The sequence below is a fragment of the Phaethon lepturus genome, unplaced genomic scaffold, assembly GCF_000687285.1.
Source record: "Phaethon lepturus isolate BGI_N335 unplaced genomic scaffold, ASM68728v1 scaffold12462, whole genome shotgun sequence".
Classification (NCBI taxonomy): Eukaryota; Metazoa; Chordata; class Aves; order Phaethontiformes; family Phaethontidae; genus Phaethon; species Phaethon lepturus.
In genome coordinates this window covers 1-14,905 of record NW_010521320.1, presented here as the reverse complement: position 1 = coordinate 14,905, position 14,905 = coordinate 1, and the positions used below count along the sequence as shown (strand labels likewise).

The 14,905-nt window shown below is 41.7% G+C and overlaps 1 protein-coding gene across 1 annotated transcript in view; it reads right to left on the bottom strand.

The window, feature by feature from the left end:
- Positions 1-13,654, bottom strand: part of CDH26 (cadherin 26) — a 29,446-nt gene extending 15,792 nt beyond the window's left edge. The window contains exons 1-15 of the mRNA XM_010281481.1: positions 13,628-13,654; positions 13,214-13,336; positions 12,565-12,726; positions 11,161-11,308; positions 10,317-10,483; positions 10,017-10,145; positions 7,566-7,751; positions 7,111-7,379; positions 6,356-6,498; positions 5,878-6,111; positions 5,101-5,328; positions 3,898-4,022; positions 3,409-3,483; positions 2,313-2,396; positions 1,411-1,607 (exon numbers count right to left, since the gene is read on the bottom strand). Of these exons, the coding sequence (XP_010279783.1) occupies positions 1,411-1,607; positions 2,313-2,396; positions 3,409-3,483; positions 3,898-4,022; positions 5,101-5,328; positions 5,878-6,111; positions 6,356-6,498; positions 7,111-7,379; positions 7,566-7,751; positions 10,017-10,145; positions 10,317-10,483; positions 11,161-11,308; positions 12,565-12,726; positions 13,214-13,336; positions 13,628-13,654 (2,297 nt within the window). The remainder of the gene's footprint in view (positions 1-1,410; positions 1,608-2,312; positions 2,397-3,408; positions 3,484-3,897; positions 4,023-5,100; positions 5,329-5,877; positions 6,112-6,355; positions 6,499-7,110; positions 7,380-7,565; positions 7,752-10,016; positions 10,146-10,316; positions 10,484-11,160; positions 11,309-12,564; positions 12,727-13,213; positions 13,337-13,627) is intronic.
- Positions 13,655-14,905: the final 1,251 nt, after the last annotated feature.

Sequence of the window (14,905 nt, the reverse complement as noted above, 5' to 3'; positions counted from 1 at the left end):
CCAATAGCCATCATGCTATAACTGAGCATAGGTCAACTGCACACATTCAGACAGGTACAAACCACAAATTTAAAAGTAACACATCTGTGGTTAAATTTCTTTATCATTTCCTCTGTTTTATCAACGGTGCTTGAGGAAACCCATTAATTTCTTCATCACAGTCACTTGTAGCTCATTTAAAGGAGGTAGTTATTTGAATGAAACAAATAACTGTATCTTGTCCTCGGTCAGCAATTTCTTAGCATTTAGAATATTTAAAACAGTGTAATAATAGTAACAGCCACCAGATGCCAGCATAAGCATGCAGGCACTAAATAAGTGCCGGTTTTGTGCTTAAAGGCACGATTGGTGGCAGACCTCTCAGGCCATTACACTAAGAGTAGAAGTGCACTTTCTCTTAGATGTTCCAATGTCATTGTCCTCGTTTCAGCTGGGATGGAGTTAACTTTGCTTCTAAGCAGTCAAGGACTGTTCAGCTTCTCGCGCTGGCCTGCCAGCGACTAGGCTGGGGGAGCACAAGAGGTTGGGAGGGGACACAGACAAGGACAGCTGACCCAAACTGGCCAAAGGGATATTCCATACCATACAACATCATGCTCCGTAGATAGAGTTGGGGGGAAGAAGGAGGAAGGGATGGGGACATTCGGAGTGATGGTGTTTTGTCTTCCTAAGTCACTGTTATGCGTGCTGGAGCCCTGCTTTCCTGGAGATGGCTGAACCCCTGCCTGCCCATGGAAAGTAGTGATTTAATTTCTTGGTTTGCTTTGCTTGCATGCACGGCTTTTGCTTTACCTGTGAAACTGTCTTTATCTCAACCCATGAGTTTTCTCACTGTTACTCTTCTGATTCTCTCCCCTATCCCACCAGGGAGGAGCTTGGTTGCTGACTGGGGTTAAACCACGACAGTCATGTAGAAATAAACTATCTGATCATCAAGTCAGGTCCACATGGTGCTGTACTAAAGTTAATCTTGGATTTAAAGAGACCAGTTACTGGAGAAAGGACTGTATTGCTGGCCTAGCTGGTAATTGCTTTCTCTGTTCAAAACTGGCTTATTTCCATGTAGAACTTTGACTGGAATTCCTAGCCTCGTAGATCTATTTTTTTCCTTTGCATACTACATTGGGGATCCTTAATATCAGATCTTCTATTTGTGTAAGTCTGCACAGAATATGCTAAAGTCACTCCATCATCTCTTCACAGAGAGCAGACCTCCCAGACACGTCACGTTCTTGGCTGCAGGCATGCAGTGTAGGCAGGAAGAATGAAAGGCCAGGTATTCATGGTGCAAACATACTGCAACACTTTCAAGTGCAGATGGTTCTTTTTTTCCAAATTTGTCAGTGCTTCTGCCGGAAGCCTTTGTAATACTATCAAATAGTCACAGCCTTCTGAAATCAGCTGAATGACGGAAATCGCTTCTGACAGATTTCTTCCAGAGCAGAAAACTTTGGTCCCAGAGTATTCAAAAAATCCACCGGCAAGTCCTCACTGCCAATGGAGACAGAGCAGAAGGAGTTACTTCGCTCTAGTTCTCCCTCCTCAGCATACCTGTAAGGTTCATAGATGGCCCCATAATCTTCCAGTGTGTTTTGGTAATACAGTTTCTAGAGAAGGGAAGAAGCAATGCAAATCGTCACGGAAGCTCCTATTGCCCTTTCGGAAAGTAAAGGAACTCATGGTATGCAAATGAGGCAGGTAAGCAAGGAGGGTACAGCGAAGAGCGTGAGCCTTTCTCTGACACGGAAGCGTTGCACTGAAACTCCCAGCTGCATAAGCACCAGAGCCTGAACCTCCTCTACAATACAAATGAGGCAGAAAGGAGCATTTCATCTGCCGTGGGCCAGCCAGCTAACAAGTAAACATGACTGTGTGAAGGCATGCAGTCTGGCCCAAGGAGGCACAGAGGACATGCCTGTGAACATGTCCATGCCAAGAGGAACTAAGATTTCCCTGACAGCACGGAAGTAAAAGAGCAGGCAACTGAACTTGAACCTGCACAGCAACAGAAAGCATTTTAGCCCCACTTCCCTGTCTGGAAGAATTTGTTATAGGTGACAGACACCAGCCTTGCAGTAGCTACTGGGTGACCAGCCAGAGGCAGCGAGAGGTTTAGGAGACAAGACATTTTCAACAAGAAAGAGTCTTGAATGTTTCCCCATCAAATATATCCCTTGCTTTCAATTGTAATGATTCTTAGATGTGGGCTGAGAGAGTAGCTGAAGCCATAGCAGCTTTCCAGTTTTGCAAGCCTTTCTTCCTATTCTTACAAGCCAGCTTGACAAAGGAGGGATCCAACATTCGCTTCTTACCTGACCCAGAATTTTGTCGACTGTCTCTGTGAGCCAATCAAGGTGTCTTACGTGGAATGTCTCATAACTAGTGTGCAGGCCATCCTAACAGACAAACATAGTACCTCAGGTTTGACCAGCATAAAGTCACCTACTAACATTTCTTTCAGATACAAATAAATCCAACTGTCTTTCTCTTCTCCCCATTTCTCTTGCGCTGTCTTCTCCAGTTACATTGCAGCTTTTTCTGTTCAGGGATGGTTTCTTCTTATAAATACATGTGTACATGGAGTCACCAACTGTAGGCATTCTTCATAATCTCCAATAATTAAATACGTTTCTTCCTCTAAATTTATTGGATTCCTTGTCATTAACAGCACCAAATCTGACCTCAGAACTTTATAATGTTTACTCACACAGGCAATCCTAGCTCCTAACTATGGTCTTAAGGATTGTGGAATTGGGTTCTTACACACATAAAAGAGACTATTTTATGTTTTCTTTGCCTGCTGTAAGGCAGAGATTTTTCTTAGAGTCTCTTGGTGATCACTAGGTACTTATGAACAGAACACATGGCAGTCACCTACTGAATTTCCTTCAGGCGTTCTTTACAATCAAAGTAGACATCTGTTAGAGAATACAGCACAAAATCCACAGAACAAACTCAAAAGCCTTCAAACCCATAGAAGTACATCTTATAGTCATAAAAATACTCATAAATCCAGTTGACACTTTTACAGCGTGTTAAGTAGAAGATGTTGACCTGCAAGTTTTTGATAGATATCTGAAGAATGATGGTTCCAGTTCACATACCAAGAACTGAATAAAATATTTTGCATATCAATTCAGGTACTATGATAAGAATTTTGGAAGAAATTACACTTCCAAATATTCGGTACAATAACTAATGAAAAGAAGTGCCAGTCTCAAACTGAAAGCTGTTAGGAAAAAAGAAGTTGTAAACGGTATTTTAAATAGCAGTGGAACCTCCAACAATTTTCTCATAGAATTGTATTGCATTGTTCTTCTCACTATTATTAATACCAAACTTCATTCTTGGGATTACCAATTTCTGTGGCATTAAAAAAGGCATTTACATAAGGAAAGAGGCAGTTACCTCAGCAATCACTTCTTCTTCAGCTTCCACAGACACAGGTAGATGAGCAGCATGGTCTGTAATATCCCGCTTAACCTGCATACAGGGACAGCAATGGTATTAATAAGAAACTGAACTAGGCTGTGAAGGATCACACTTCCCTGCAGACTGTTCCCTTTTTCCACTTTCATTTACTTCCTTGTTGAAAACACTAGTATGTGCAGCGTGACAAGAGATGATGTGCCTCCTCATCTGTTGGATTCACCAGTAGGATGAGGCACCTGGGAAGGTCCTGCAGATACTGAAAAATGGTAGGAGTGATAATAGGCTGTCACCAGAGTGGTAATATTCAGTCCATGCAGAACAGCACTCCCCAGATATGCTTAGTGGCAAAAAGTTTTATCGTGCTTGATACCAAAACCAGAGGAAATGTAATGAAAGAGATGACTAGTACCAGATTCAGCCACACAACAGTGGTAGGGTAATGTGAACATATGCTTTTGCACTTACTTGAGACAAAGATGTTCTGCTCTCTTCATTATATTTGATTAAAGTCTGTTCACCCTCTTGAGGTGGAACAATGACTTTGCTTTTAGAACCCGGTGTGTAAAACCGCCAAAGTAGAATACTGGAAACTGTTGAAACAAGAAAGGGAATGGTGAAATGGGCATTGTGAACAGATCTGCATGGCTCAATACAGTGGCTTGGTGAAGGACCCAGCCCAGTTCCAAATGAGCTAATTTGGAAACCTCCAGCAACTGCACTGAGCAGGCATACTAGACGACTCACAGGTAGCCAGAGGAATAGTGGTCTGATAATCTATTATTTTTTGCTTCAGATAAAGAATCAGTAGTTCATCTCTGCTGCTGCTGCTGCTACAGAGGCAGCAGCTCTGTAACAAGCAATTACCGAGTATTGTAACCCTATGGGAGAAATTAATTACTTCCAGTTAGCCAGTATATGGTTAATGTTCAAAAAAGTAAAGTATTCAATTTTATTCAATGCAAGTAAGAATATTTACTTTGTTGTACTAGAGTTCACCTTCACCACATATTTAGATTTGCCAGTTGTCTTCTAGCCACAATATAATGATTCTCACAAGTAAAAAGCTGAAAAAATCCACCTGTTAACATTGCAATTCTGTTTTATTAGTTTAGATATTTTCTTTTTTCCTAGGTTATATACTTGTATTTATTGTTGTTCATACAATAGTATTCCATGCATCTATGTTATCTTCCCATTTTCACTTCTCTATAATACACAATCCTCACCTTTTCACATCCCAGCCATGAGTGTAGATAAGTTTTAGTAATCTTCCTAGTGTCTTTTACCCTGTATTGTCAGCATTGGATACCACCTTCCTCTGCATTATGCATTGTCTGATAGTGCCTAGTAATTTGAAAGTTTTCTCGGCTATCAAAAAAGATCTCTTTGGTTACTAGATGGAAATAGCAATATCTTGTGTTGGAAAACTAAGGTCTTCCTAAAATTTGAAGAGAGAAGGGGTCATGGACCAGGACACGTGGATGGAAGCGCCATGAAGAATGCAAGTATTATCTGCTTGCACCTTGACTACACTCTAACACATAAAGGCAAATGGTCTTTCCTGTTAAGACTGGTAGATTTTAGCACATGTTCATTAGCTGCAGTTGCAATGAAATCCAATGGGCCAATGACAGATAATTTTCATGTGTAAGTTAGGAGGTTACTTACCCAGCAATAATAAGAAAGCCATCAGTATTATTGCAATGGCACCACCTCCAAGTCTCACTGCTGCTTGTGGAGGTGGTGAATCTTTACATGTACGTCCATCTGGGCAAAAGCAGAGCCTAACATGTTGATTCTGCCTTGTAGAAAATCCTTTCCTGTCCTGAATAATGATGGGTACCAAGTAGCTACCGTGTGGGAGGCTTCTTAACATGAAAAGTTCAACTGACTCCCCTAAAAAGAAGACAAGCAAATTATTTCAATAGTCACAGAAAGAAGTCTGACATTCTACAGTCCCTTCTGTTGATCATCAAAGGGAAGCTCATTTGCACCCCAATTGCAAATACTTTTTGCAGCCTCAGTGCAAACAGGACATAATAAATAGGACAAATGGACATCCCACTTTATCACCTTGCTGAGCTTTCTGGGCAACGAGATCTGTCCCAGCCTTGCTGCATTTTGGCACAGCCGCACTGATAACCTCTAGAATTCATTAGGAAGTTAACCAAATGCAGAAGTGGTTCTTCAGCTGTCTTATCCCCCTTTTTGCAATCTGAACACATTGCTTCTGGCCCCGTCCTCAGCAGAGATGAAGAACAATGTAACATGTTTTCAAATTGCAGCAAATTTCTATTTTGAAAGCTGTTCTTCCACGTCCTTTCAGCCTCACTGAGACTAATCAGTAACAAACCATAAAGGTAAAAGACAGTGAAATAAGTGACACTTAAGTGTCACATAAGTGACAATGAACTTCTCATGAAGGATATGAAAGGAAGAACTCACCAAAGTTCCTTCCTAATTTCCAGTTATGCTTCACTTCTTCAGAGTCCTCAGCCAGCTCAAATGTAAATGGCCCAGAATGTGAGTGGACCGGAGCGGACTTAGCTTTTACAATGAGATGTGTCCCTTCTTTTTTGTCACACACATCTAAAGAAGGAGCCACTAATGTTGGCATATGATCACTCAAGTCAGACAAGTAAAGCAGGATGGTGCCAGTGCCAGTCTGTGGTGGAATACCTATATAGGAGCAAAAGAAACAGAAAAACACACATAACCGGGTATGGACAAAAGCCGTTCCATCGGCAGGATCTCTGTCAGGTTTATCCTACTAGTCACACATAACACAAGTTTTAAACATTAGGATCTTCTACATTACAATTCTCCACTTAGACCTTTAGTCTTGCTATCATTTTATATCTAACATGCACCTCATCTCAAACAGTCCAAATACTGCTTGAATATTTTCTGACTGGCTATTTACCATGATCAACAGCATGAATGATGATGGTGTACAGGCTGTTGTTCACATAAGAAGATTCTTGATCAAATTCTTTTGCCACAGTAAGAACTCCAGAATTCTCATCCACACTCAGCCAACCATCTGGGTCATGGGCTAGTTCATATCTTAAAAAGAAATCAAAAAGTAACAAGTGCTATATTTTCTTCAATGGATTTTGAAGAATAGAAAATTTCTACTACATCTTTCTTTGTTCTTCTGAGCTCTGTAGGAATTTTTACTTGTTAATGATGCTAACTTCTGTTAACTGTATGACAAGCTGTGTGTTTCAACACAGCCTACACACAGGTCCCCGTACAAGTTTCCACACCTTGTACAGGCCCATCAAACTGTACCTGGGAACTAAGAAAATATCTAATTTCCACATCAGATTAGCATTCTTAGAGCCAAGCATACCTTAGTCCTTTCTATGGCGTCGAAATTTTGTCATCAAATATAAATAATGCGACCTGGTTTTAGGCAAGACTATTTTAAAGACAACAGAAATATTGAGCAACCAAGGACTGACTGCACCTTTAAATTGTATCTTATAGAACCAGCTATCTGGATCTGCAATAGCATCAATAGTAAACGTGCACCTTTAATGTGTATGTTCATATAACTGTAAATACATTTGTGTATATATATTCATATATGTACATATACCAAATTAAACTTGAAAACCACTTTATATTCCTAAGCTATTTCTTATTCTGAGAGTTAGAGGTATCTCCACTTACTTTATCTTATTTGGCACATCATCTGGATATGTGGCAGGATACCTTCTAAATACTCTCCCAGGCTTCATTGAATCTTCTTTTTGGACAATAAGTATAGGAGGATGAAACCTAGGAGCACGGTGTGACTGCAAGACCTTGATGTTCACAGTTGTATTTGTGGATTGTAAGCCTAAGATCATCACAATGCCGTTATTACACAAGAAAAAAGGTTCTTCATTTGCTACAGAAATGACAAGTCTCATCTCAGAGACATCTTCATAGTTGAGAGGCTGAAAACCACAAACAAAAGTCTGATTAGCAATTATGACTTTTGGTTTGGCAGTCACCTCTATACACCTGGAACTCAGAGGTGAGCTAAGCTCACCAAACCCAGCTAAGAAGCTAAGCTATTGGTCTAATCAGGCGGGACACGCTACACATTGCCGTGCTGTAGCTCAGCTATTACTGCTCCTTACCTCGATAATACTCAAAATGCCTTCATTTGTGTCTGGATCCGTCTCAATGATGAACTGTCCCTTCTCATTGCCTTTTGTTACTCTGTATTTTGCTCTCCAAGCTGGAGTGTTGCGGGAGTCTTTATCTTCCACTTGGAGCCGTAATACAGCTGGATGTTCCTGACCTGCTGAAATCTGCAGCTGGTACTGGGAGGGGAAAAGAAAGAAATAAGGACTCTTTCTGTTTCCCAAGAGGAAGAAGCTTGTTAGCCAGTTCTGAGCCAGAGTTCCACTACCAGACCATAAGGAGCTACTTTCTGCACACAATCGTTGCCTGCGGTGGTTCATGTGTCCCCACTCAGTGACAGAGAACCCCTGGGGGAGTTACAGAACTAACTTTCTTCCAACACATTCCCACATGATGAAGTTATTACTAAACCTGATCTTCTTCTAAAACCAGGAGACTACTCATCTCTCCTAATATTGACTATAGCAATAGACCCATAAATGCCACTGGGGCTTTTCATCCGGGATTGTCTTCCGCCATGTAAAAGAGATTGGTGCATACAGGCTTAGACCAGAACTAGTCTGCAGATGTTACATACCTGACCTTGCAGGAAGGAAGTATGCGTGAGATTTTAGGTAATTTCTTCACAATGGTTTAAGTTTTTGATGGTGCAATGTAGCCACCAGCTTGCCTAACTAGCCCTCCAAACACAGGCTAAGAAATGCCAATTAAATCATCTAAGGCAGAAATATGTCTTAAAAGATGAGATGGTAATAAAACGTAATTTTTGTTTATTTTCTTCATATAAGTTGGTTACTGGTTGAGATCTGAAAATTCAGCCTTGTGCCTTCTACTATGTAAGCAATACTGTCCTTGCATCACAACTTTTAAAAATGCTGTGAAGAACAATAGATGTACTCAGACAGAGGGAGCAAATCACTCCTGTAAGAAAGCTGGGAATTTTACTAGACTGGAGTTAATGATGACAAAGCACAGATTTCTTGTAAAAACCTGTTTTGGCAGATTATCTAACCTTATTCCCTCAGGTCTTCTAAAGAGCATTCTGCAGCTAGGAGACCTACCATACTAACACACTGGTGTATTTGCTTTCATGGGTGACTTTGTACCCATTGTTGTAACTCAGTATCTATTCTTACTGTTCACAACTTCAGATATTTAGACATACCAGTGCTTGACACAACTCTGCACTCTGGATGTGTGTACTGGTTTTGGCTGGGATAGTTAATTTTCTTCATAGTAGTTTGTATAGTGCTATGTCTTGGATTTGTGATGGAAACAGTGTTGACCACATAGGGATGTTTTAGTTATTGCTGAGCAGTGCTTACACAGAGTCAAGGCCTTTTCTGCTCCTCACACCCCTCCACCAGCGAGCAGGCTGGGGGTGCACAAGAGGTTGGGAGGGGACACAGCTGGGACAGCTGACCCCAGCTGACCAAAGGGATATTCCATGCCATACGGCATTGTGCTCAGCAATAAAAGCTGCAGAGAAGAAGGACGAAGGGCAGGACATTCGCAGTGATGGCGTTTGTCTTCCCAAGTAACCATTATGGGTGATGGAGCCCTGCTTTCCCAGATATGGCTAAACATCGGCCTGCTGATGGGAAGTGGTGAATTAATTGCTTATTCTGCTTTGCTTGTCCATGTGGCTTTTGCTTTGCCTATTAAACTGTCTTTATCTCAACCCACAAGTGTTTGCACTTTTACATTTCCACTTCTCTCCCCCATCCCACGCAGGGGAGTGAGCGAGCGGCCATGTGGTGCTGAGCTGCCAGCCGGGTTAAACCACAACAACGTGTCAATGTGCAAATTGCAAAAACAGCCTTTGTGGGACCTGAGCTATTAATGGGACCAGAGCCTGAAAATGGATAGCTCTTAGCCGAATTCAAGTGTAGTTGTCTGCTTTTCCCAGCTTTTAACTCCTCCGAGCTCTCTTCCTGCCAGCAACCTCAACTGCTCCCATTCACACAGCAAATGCTCTACAGGCACCCTCACAGCATGTGCCAGCAGAAGCACTGCTACCGCGCCTAACTGCCCCATTCAGACGTACCGAGTTCGAGTTCGAAGGCAGGCAGGTTTAGGGCCACTGAGGGCTTCATGGATCAGAACTAGGATCTTTCAAGAGTCGATTGTAATCAGCACTTAGCCCCTCTCAGACGTTACAGTAAGCTAGTCTGTCAGCATCCTTAGACTAACGGTGAGACAAAAACCTTCCAGTGCTGTACGCAGAACACTAGCAGAGTTTATCACTGTCAATAGCCAAGCATTCTCTTACTGTCCACATTTTTGAGAGATACTTCTTCTAACACGTAAGGCTCATTTGCACGTGTTTTGGCCTGATTCTGCAAGTGTCTGAGGGTTCCCATTTAGTATTTAGTGTATTTAGCAGTTTGAAGGACTGAACTGTATTTAGAAAGGCTCAATAAAGTAATAATGCTTTTCCTTACATTATCCCTAGTAAATACAGGGAGGTGGTTGTTTCCATCTTCAACAGCTACATTCACTGTTGCAGTAGATGACAGCTGGGGAGTTCCATGGTCACTGGCTTTAATCAGAAGTTTGAAAGAGTTGGCAGTCTGAAAAACAGAAGAAAGGAGGGGCCCAACTTAGTGCAGAAACAGTTCCCACATTTTGCCAGTCACAGCTACAAAGCTGGATGTGAGACTCTCCTTCCCCTTACACCTGGTTAACGTATAGTGAACACATACCATGCACTAAATGATAAGAAGCTGCCATAGGTACATCACCTTATAATCCAGGCATTCTGACAGATGTATTGATCCTGTGGTAGGATCAATATTAAATATGAATCCATCTGGAAGGGGCATTTGCATACTTAGAGAATAGGACACCTGAGAATTCACAGTGCTGTCTTCATCTTTGTCCAAGGCAGTAACTTGGAAAACTGGCTCATCTAGGATGAAGAATTGAAGACATTAATAGAAGTGTTTAGTCCCGACATGGAGTTTCCCAGGCCTGTCTGCAGGCTCTTAAACACACAAGTCCTAAGAAAACCTGTAACTTCTCCTGTGGCTACAGTTATCTCTGCAAAGACTCTGGCCGCCACCTCATTTGGGTGGCAAATCTGCCTAAAGTACTGTTAGACAAAAGAGAGAGTTACCGCACTCCTGAATTTACTTTACCAGAAACATTCACTAGTTATTAATGCCAGCCCTCAGCCAGCTCCCGAGGAGCTGGCAACATGCCCACATGTCTACACACCCAAATTAAGTCTTTGTATTTCTAAAACAATGTGTCTGATCATCTTCTGTGAAGCCGTGTGCATGTGCAGGTTCCAGATCCACAGTTCAGTTTAGTCTGCTAAATCTTGGCTTGTAGTTAAGAAGAAATATCTTAGTTTTTCCAGAATGCCTCCAATGTTATGCTAATGTACATTGAGGTTAATCAGACAAGAAGTCAAGAGGTAGGAAGTAGTCCTTCACAGGAAATAGTCCCTAAACCCACAAGTGTTTAAGTAAAACCTAGGGAGAAGAACGGATTTAGTAAGAAAGGAAAAAGAAAGACAAAGGAATTAAAAAGAGAGCACTCATACACAAAACCCGTAGTATCCCTTGTTTGGATGACGCTTACCTTTACTGTGGTTCTCTCTTATTGTAATGCTGTATTCCTCCTTGGGAAACTCAGGTGCGTTGTCATTAATATCTTTAACCTTTATCTTGAAAAACAAAGGGCTGTCCAATGGTTCACCAGTTTTTCTGCACACAACATCGAAACGTATCTAAATGAGTAGCGACACAGATATCAGAAGGGAATGAATGTTACCATTTAGCTATCAGAATGGAGCAAAAAACTTTCAATTTTGAAGCTTCTTCAGTCACATTTGGCTAGCGTTTGGCTTTGAGTTACATCACTAAGTCATTATTTCACCTTTCAAAGGTAGTATATTCATAAGGGTCACCCAGTGCATTAAACGATGCTTTTAAAAAAACCAGTACCTGGAGCTAGATCTGGGTTATTTGCAATGACTGCCTAATGTAAAATACATAAGTATCCTTGGGGCCAGGCAAAAGAATACTTTCACACGTGCTTCCCAATTCTGAAGTATTTATTCCAGTAGTACATTCAGTTTTCTCTAGCTGCATTTCTATGATGTTTTAGCTCCATATCCATGAATGTGCAGAGGATTCAATTCTGAATGCTGAATTCTCCTTTGCTACACTTATTTCTGCTTTAAAACCAAGCCCAGACTGCCTGCCTGCAACAGCCATGTGTCCAGTGAGGGGGAACAGAAAGCTCTCCAAAATTTATCTTTTCATTATGGAACGCAAGATCTTGCACAGAAAGCCACATGGAACGGTAACTATCAATTAGGTACAGTTAATCCACAGAGACACAAATAGAAATCATCACAGTATAAACATACGGAGACCGCAACTGAAGATTTTTAGCAAGAGGAAAACAAACCCACACTCATGTATTTCATTCATACACTTGTTATCACATTTCTTTCATTACACTTACAGCTTATGATCACTTTTCTGCTTTTTAAGGAGAAACATACGCTTACTGTTAGGTAAAGTTACAGTAATACAGCTTTGCAGCTCCTCCAGTATTATCTATTTTTTTGTAATGCATAACTATTTGCTTCCGTTCTCTTGAATATGAGTTTTTGGGTTTACAGCTCAGAGTTCTGGCCACTATAGCTGTAAAATACCTTGAATGTCAGGACAACTTTTTCATTTTTATATTATGATCAAGGGTCATACCAAAAAGAAGATAGAAAATAAGTGTAAGGATATTTGTGGAAGTCCAAACATGCCATAAAGATTTATAATCAATAGTGATATGGAAGTTACCTAACCATTCTGCTGAGACATCTTAGCATTTATTTAGAGGTTCAAAATAAGAAAAGGAGGTCATAAAAATACACTCTTAAAATTCTTATAAGTGTGTCTCATGCCTGTGAAGCATTTAGCCATGAGAAAGCAGTTAATATTTGCAAACAGTTTTAAGTATTTTTTTAAAGTGTGTTACCTTAAAAGTTGGGGTCTTTTCTCTGTCAATGGTACGATGTACATACACATGTCCATTTGCATCATCTTCTATAGAAAACAACCCAATCTCTGGAGATTCATCTACCCCAGGTCCACTGATCAGGTATTTTACTGATGTATTAAATGATTTGTTATTGAACAGCTTTTGAAAAGAGAAGTAGCACAATGCAGTGTAAGGAAGATGGAATGGAAATAAAAAAACTTTAGAGCAATTCTCTTCCTGCCCACCTTCTCTTTGCAGATTGGGCCTTGCTTGCAGGCTTGGTCTCAGCCAACTCAACAGCCTTCTGGCTCGCAGCATCACTACTCTGCACAATGTGCAGGTACCCAGCTCCGGGCAATCACCCTCTTACTCCTCCCGCTCCGTAGCCTTCGTTCCCCTGAGTATGCCTGCAGCTTCCCATAGAGAGGAGCAGTATACCCCCCCCGAGGGGGGGCGTTTACCCCCCCCCCCGCAATTCCACCCAACTCTGTGTAAATAAGACAACTTTGAACAAACAAGTTTTTTAAAAGGGTGCTGTTTGATGGGCAGTTCTTGCCCTCTCCTACCTTTGGTATATTATTGTACAATCTGTGGTGATGAATACTTTACTGAGGTTCAAGAACTTCTCCGAAAAGGTAGTTTGTACCTGTCCAGCATATTTTGGGAATGGTCCTTTGTCGTCCTCTTGAACATAAATGGTGGTGATAACCCAGGTCCTTTTCGTACGCTGTAGAGGACGTAGACTGTCTAACTGATAAGAATCTATCCACTATAGGATAAAGTGTATTTAGTGTCATAGTTTACATATCAACAGTTGTGTGTCTGTTATTATATGATATTGACTACAAACCTGAATACTCTTCTTTTGGATGGCTTGTCTTAAACTGAAATTTTCAAGTTCAGGAGGAAAACTGTTGGCAGCAGTAACCTTGTAAAAAAAAAAAGCGATTGTGAGAAGTGTGGTTAACTAGAAACCATTGATATGTTGTCTAGGAGGAATTTGGCTTCACAGAAACATATTGATCCAGCTTTGACAGCATTATATTAAATTCTATCTTACCCTGGACACTCCATTAATATCATCCATCTCTTTCCAAATGAATTGGCTTGAGAGCTTGGATATACTGTCTCTGGTCAGGTGATGCCAGTCCCTGGCATCTAACACTGCATCTAACAGTCCATGGTATTATCTCTATGGCTTTTCTCAAACCAAGTATCTCCAGTTTTTAAAATATTCACCTCTGTCTCTCTGTGTCTAGTGCTCCTTTAGAAGTTGTCTGGTATTGTCAGGACATGAACCTACTACTGGAAAAAAGTAAAGTCTAGGGAGTATTTCAGGTTCTCAGAGACTCTACTGTGTTCCAAACACCACTGATTTACCAGAAGATGAACACTGGACCGAAGTCTCTAATCCAGATGAGTAAAATAAATTGTTGAGAATGGTGACTGCACCCTGGTTTGCAGGGTTTGCCCTTTTATTAAGCATAAGATTTCTGCACCGGCTTCAAACACTACTTTTTACTTAAAATCTTGTACCAGAACGGAATATGACAGTACTCAGATTACGCTATTGCCATTAGCTCACAGGTGACTTGTACACCTTCTCCTAGTTCCCACTGCTTTCATTGGAAAGCTTGGGGGTTTATGACTCATTCCATCAAATGTTTCCAGTGGCATTTAACAAATGAAACAGAGCTCCTCCTGCCTAGACTTGGGCAAAGGCTGGACCTTTACCTCGCGACCTTTTTCTGCAGAAATAATATACTTATAAAATTGCCATGGCTATGAACTTGCCAAGCAATGGGGGCTCACCAGTAATGCCTTGGAGCTACGCTGTGAAGATGTTGTATGACCTGGGGAAAACCTCTGTGACATAAAAACCGCACGGAAGGCTTTACTACGCTTGCACGTAGTATTTATTAGCTTTGTTCCAGGTTCAGCTCTGCCAGCTCAAAGTTTAACCTGCCAAAGGTTAAACTGTCTGTGCCGGACCCCCGGGACGAGCTGCTTTCCCCTCTGTCTATGTGTAGCCACTTTCGATTATATGGGAAGCTTTGGCTCTGTGCTTCGTGGCTTCCGCACTGCTCCACGTGCACCAGCTGGCTCAGGCCATTGCCGGATCAGTTCCAGACGTGGTCACTGCTGGAAAGGAACAATCCAGTTCAGGCCCGCCAACCCCGCGGAGACACTCGTGGAAGTGCCACTGAGTTACTGCGGGGGCTCGTCAATCCAGCGGCGCCAACACTAAGCACCTGTGCGCTCCGCCAGGCACGAACGCCCTGGGGTCCCTGGCCAGCGGCCCCGGAGGGGCCCCGTCCCGGGAGACCCGAGCCCGGTA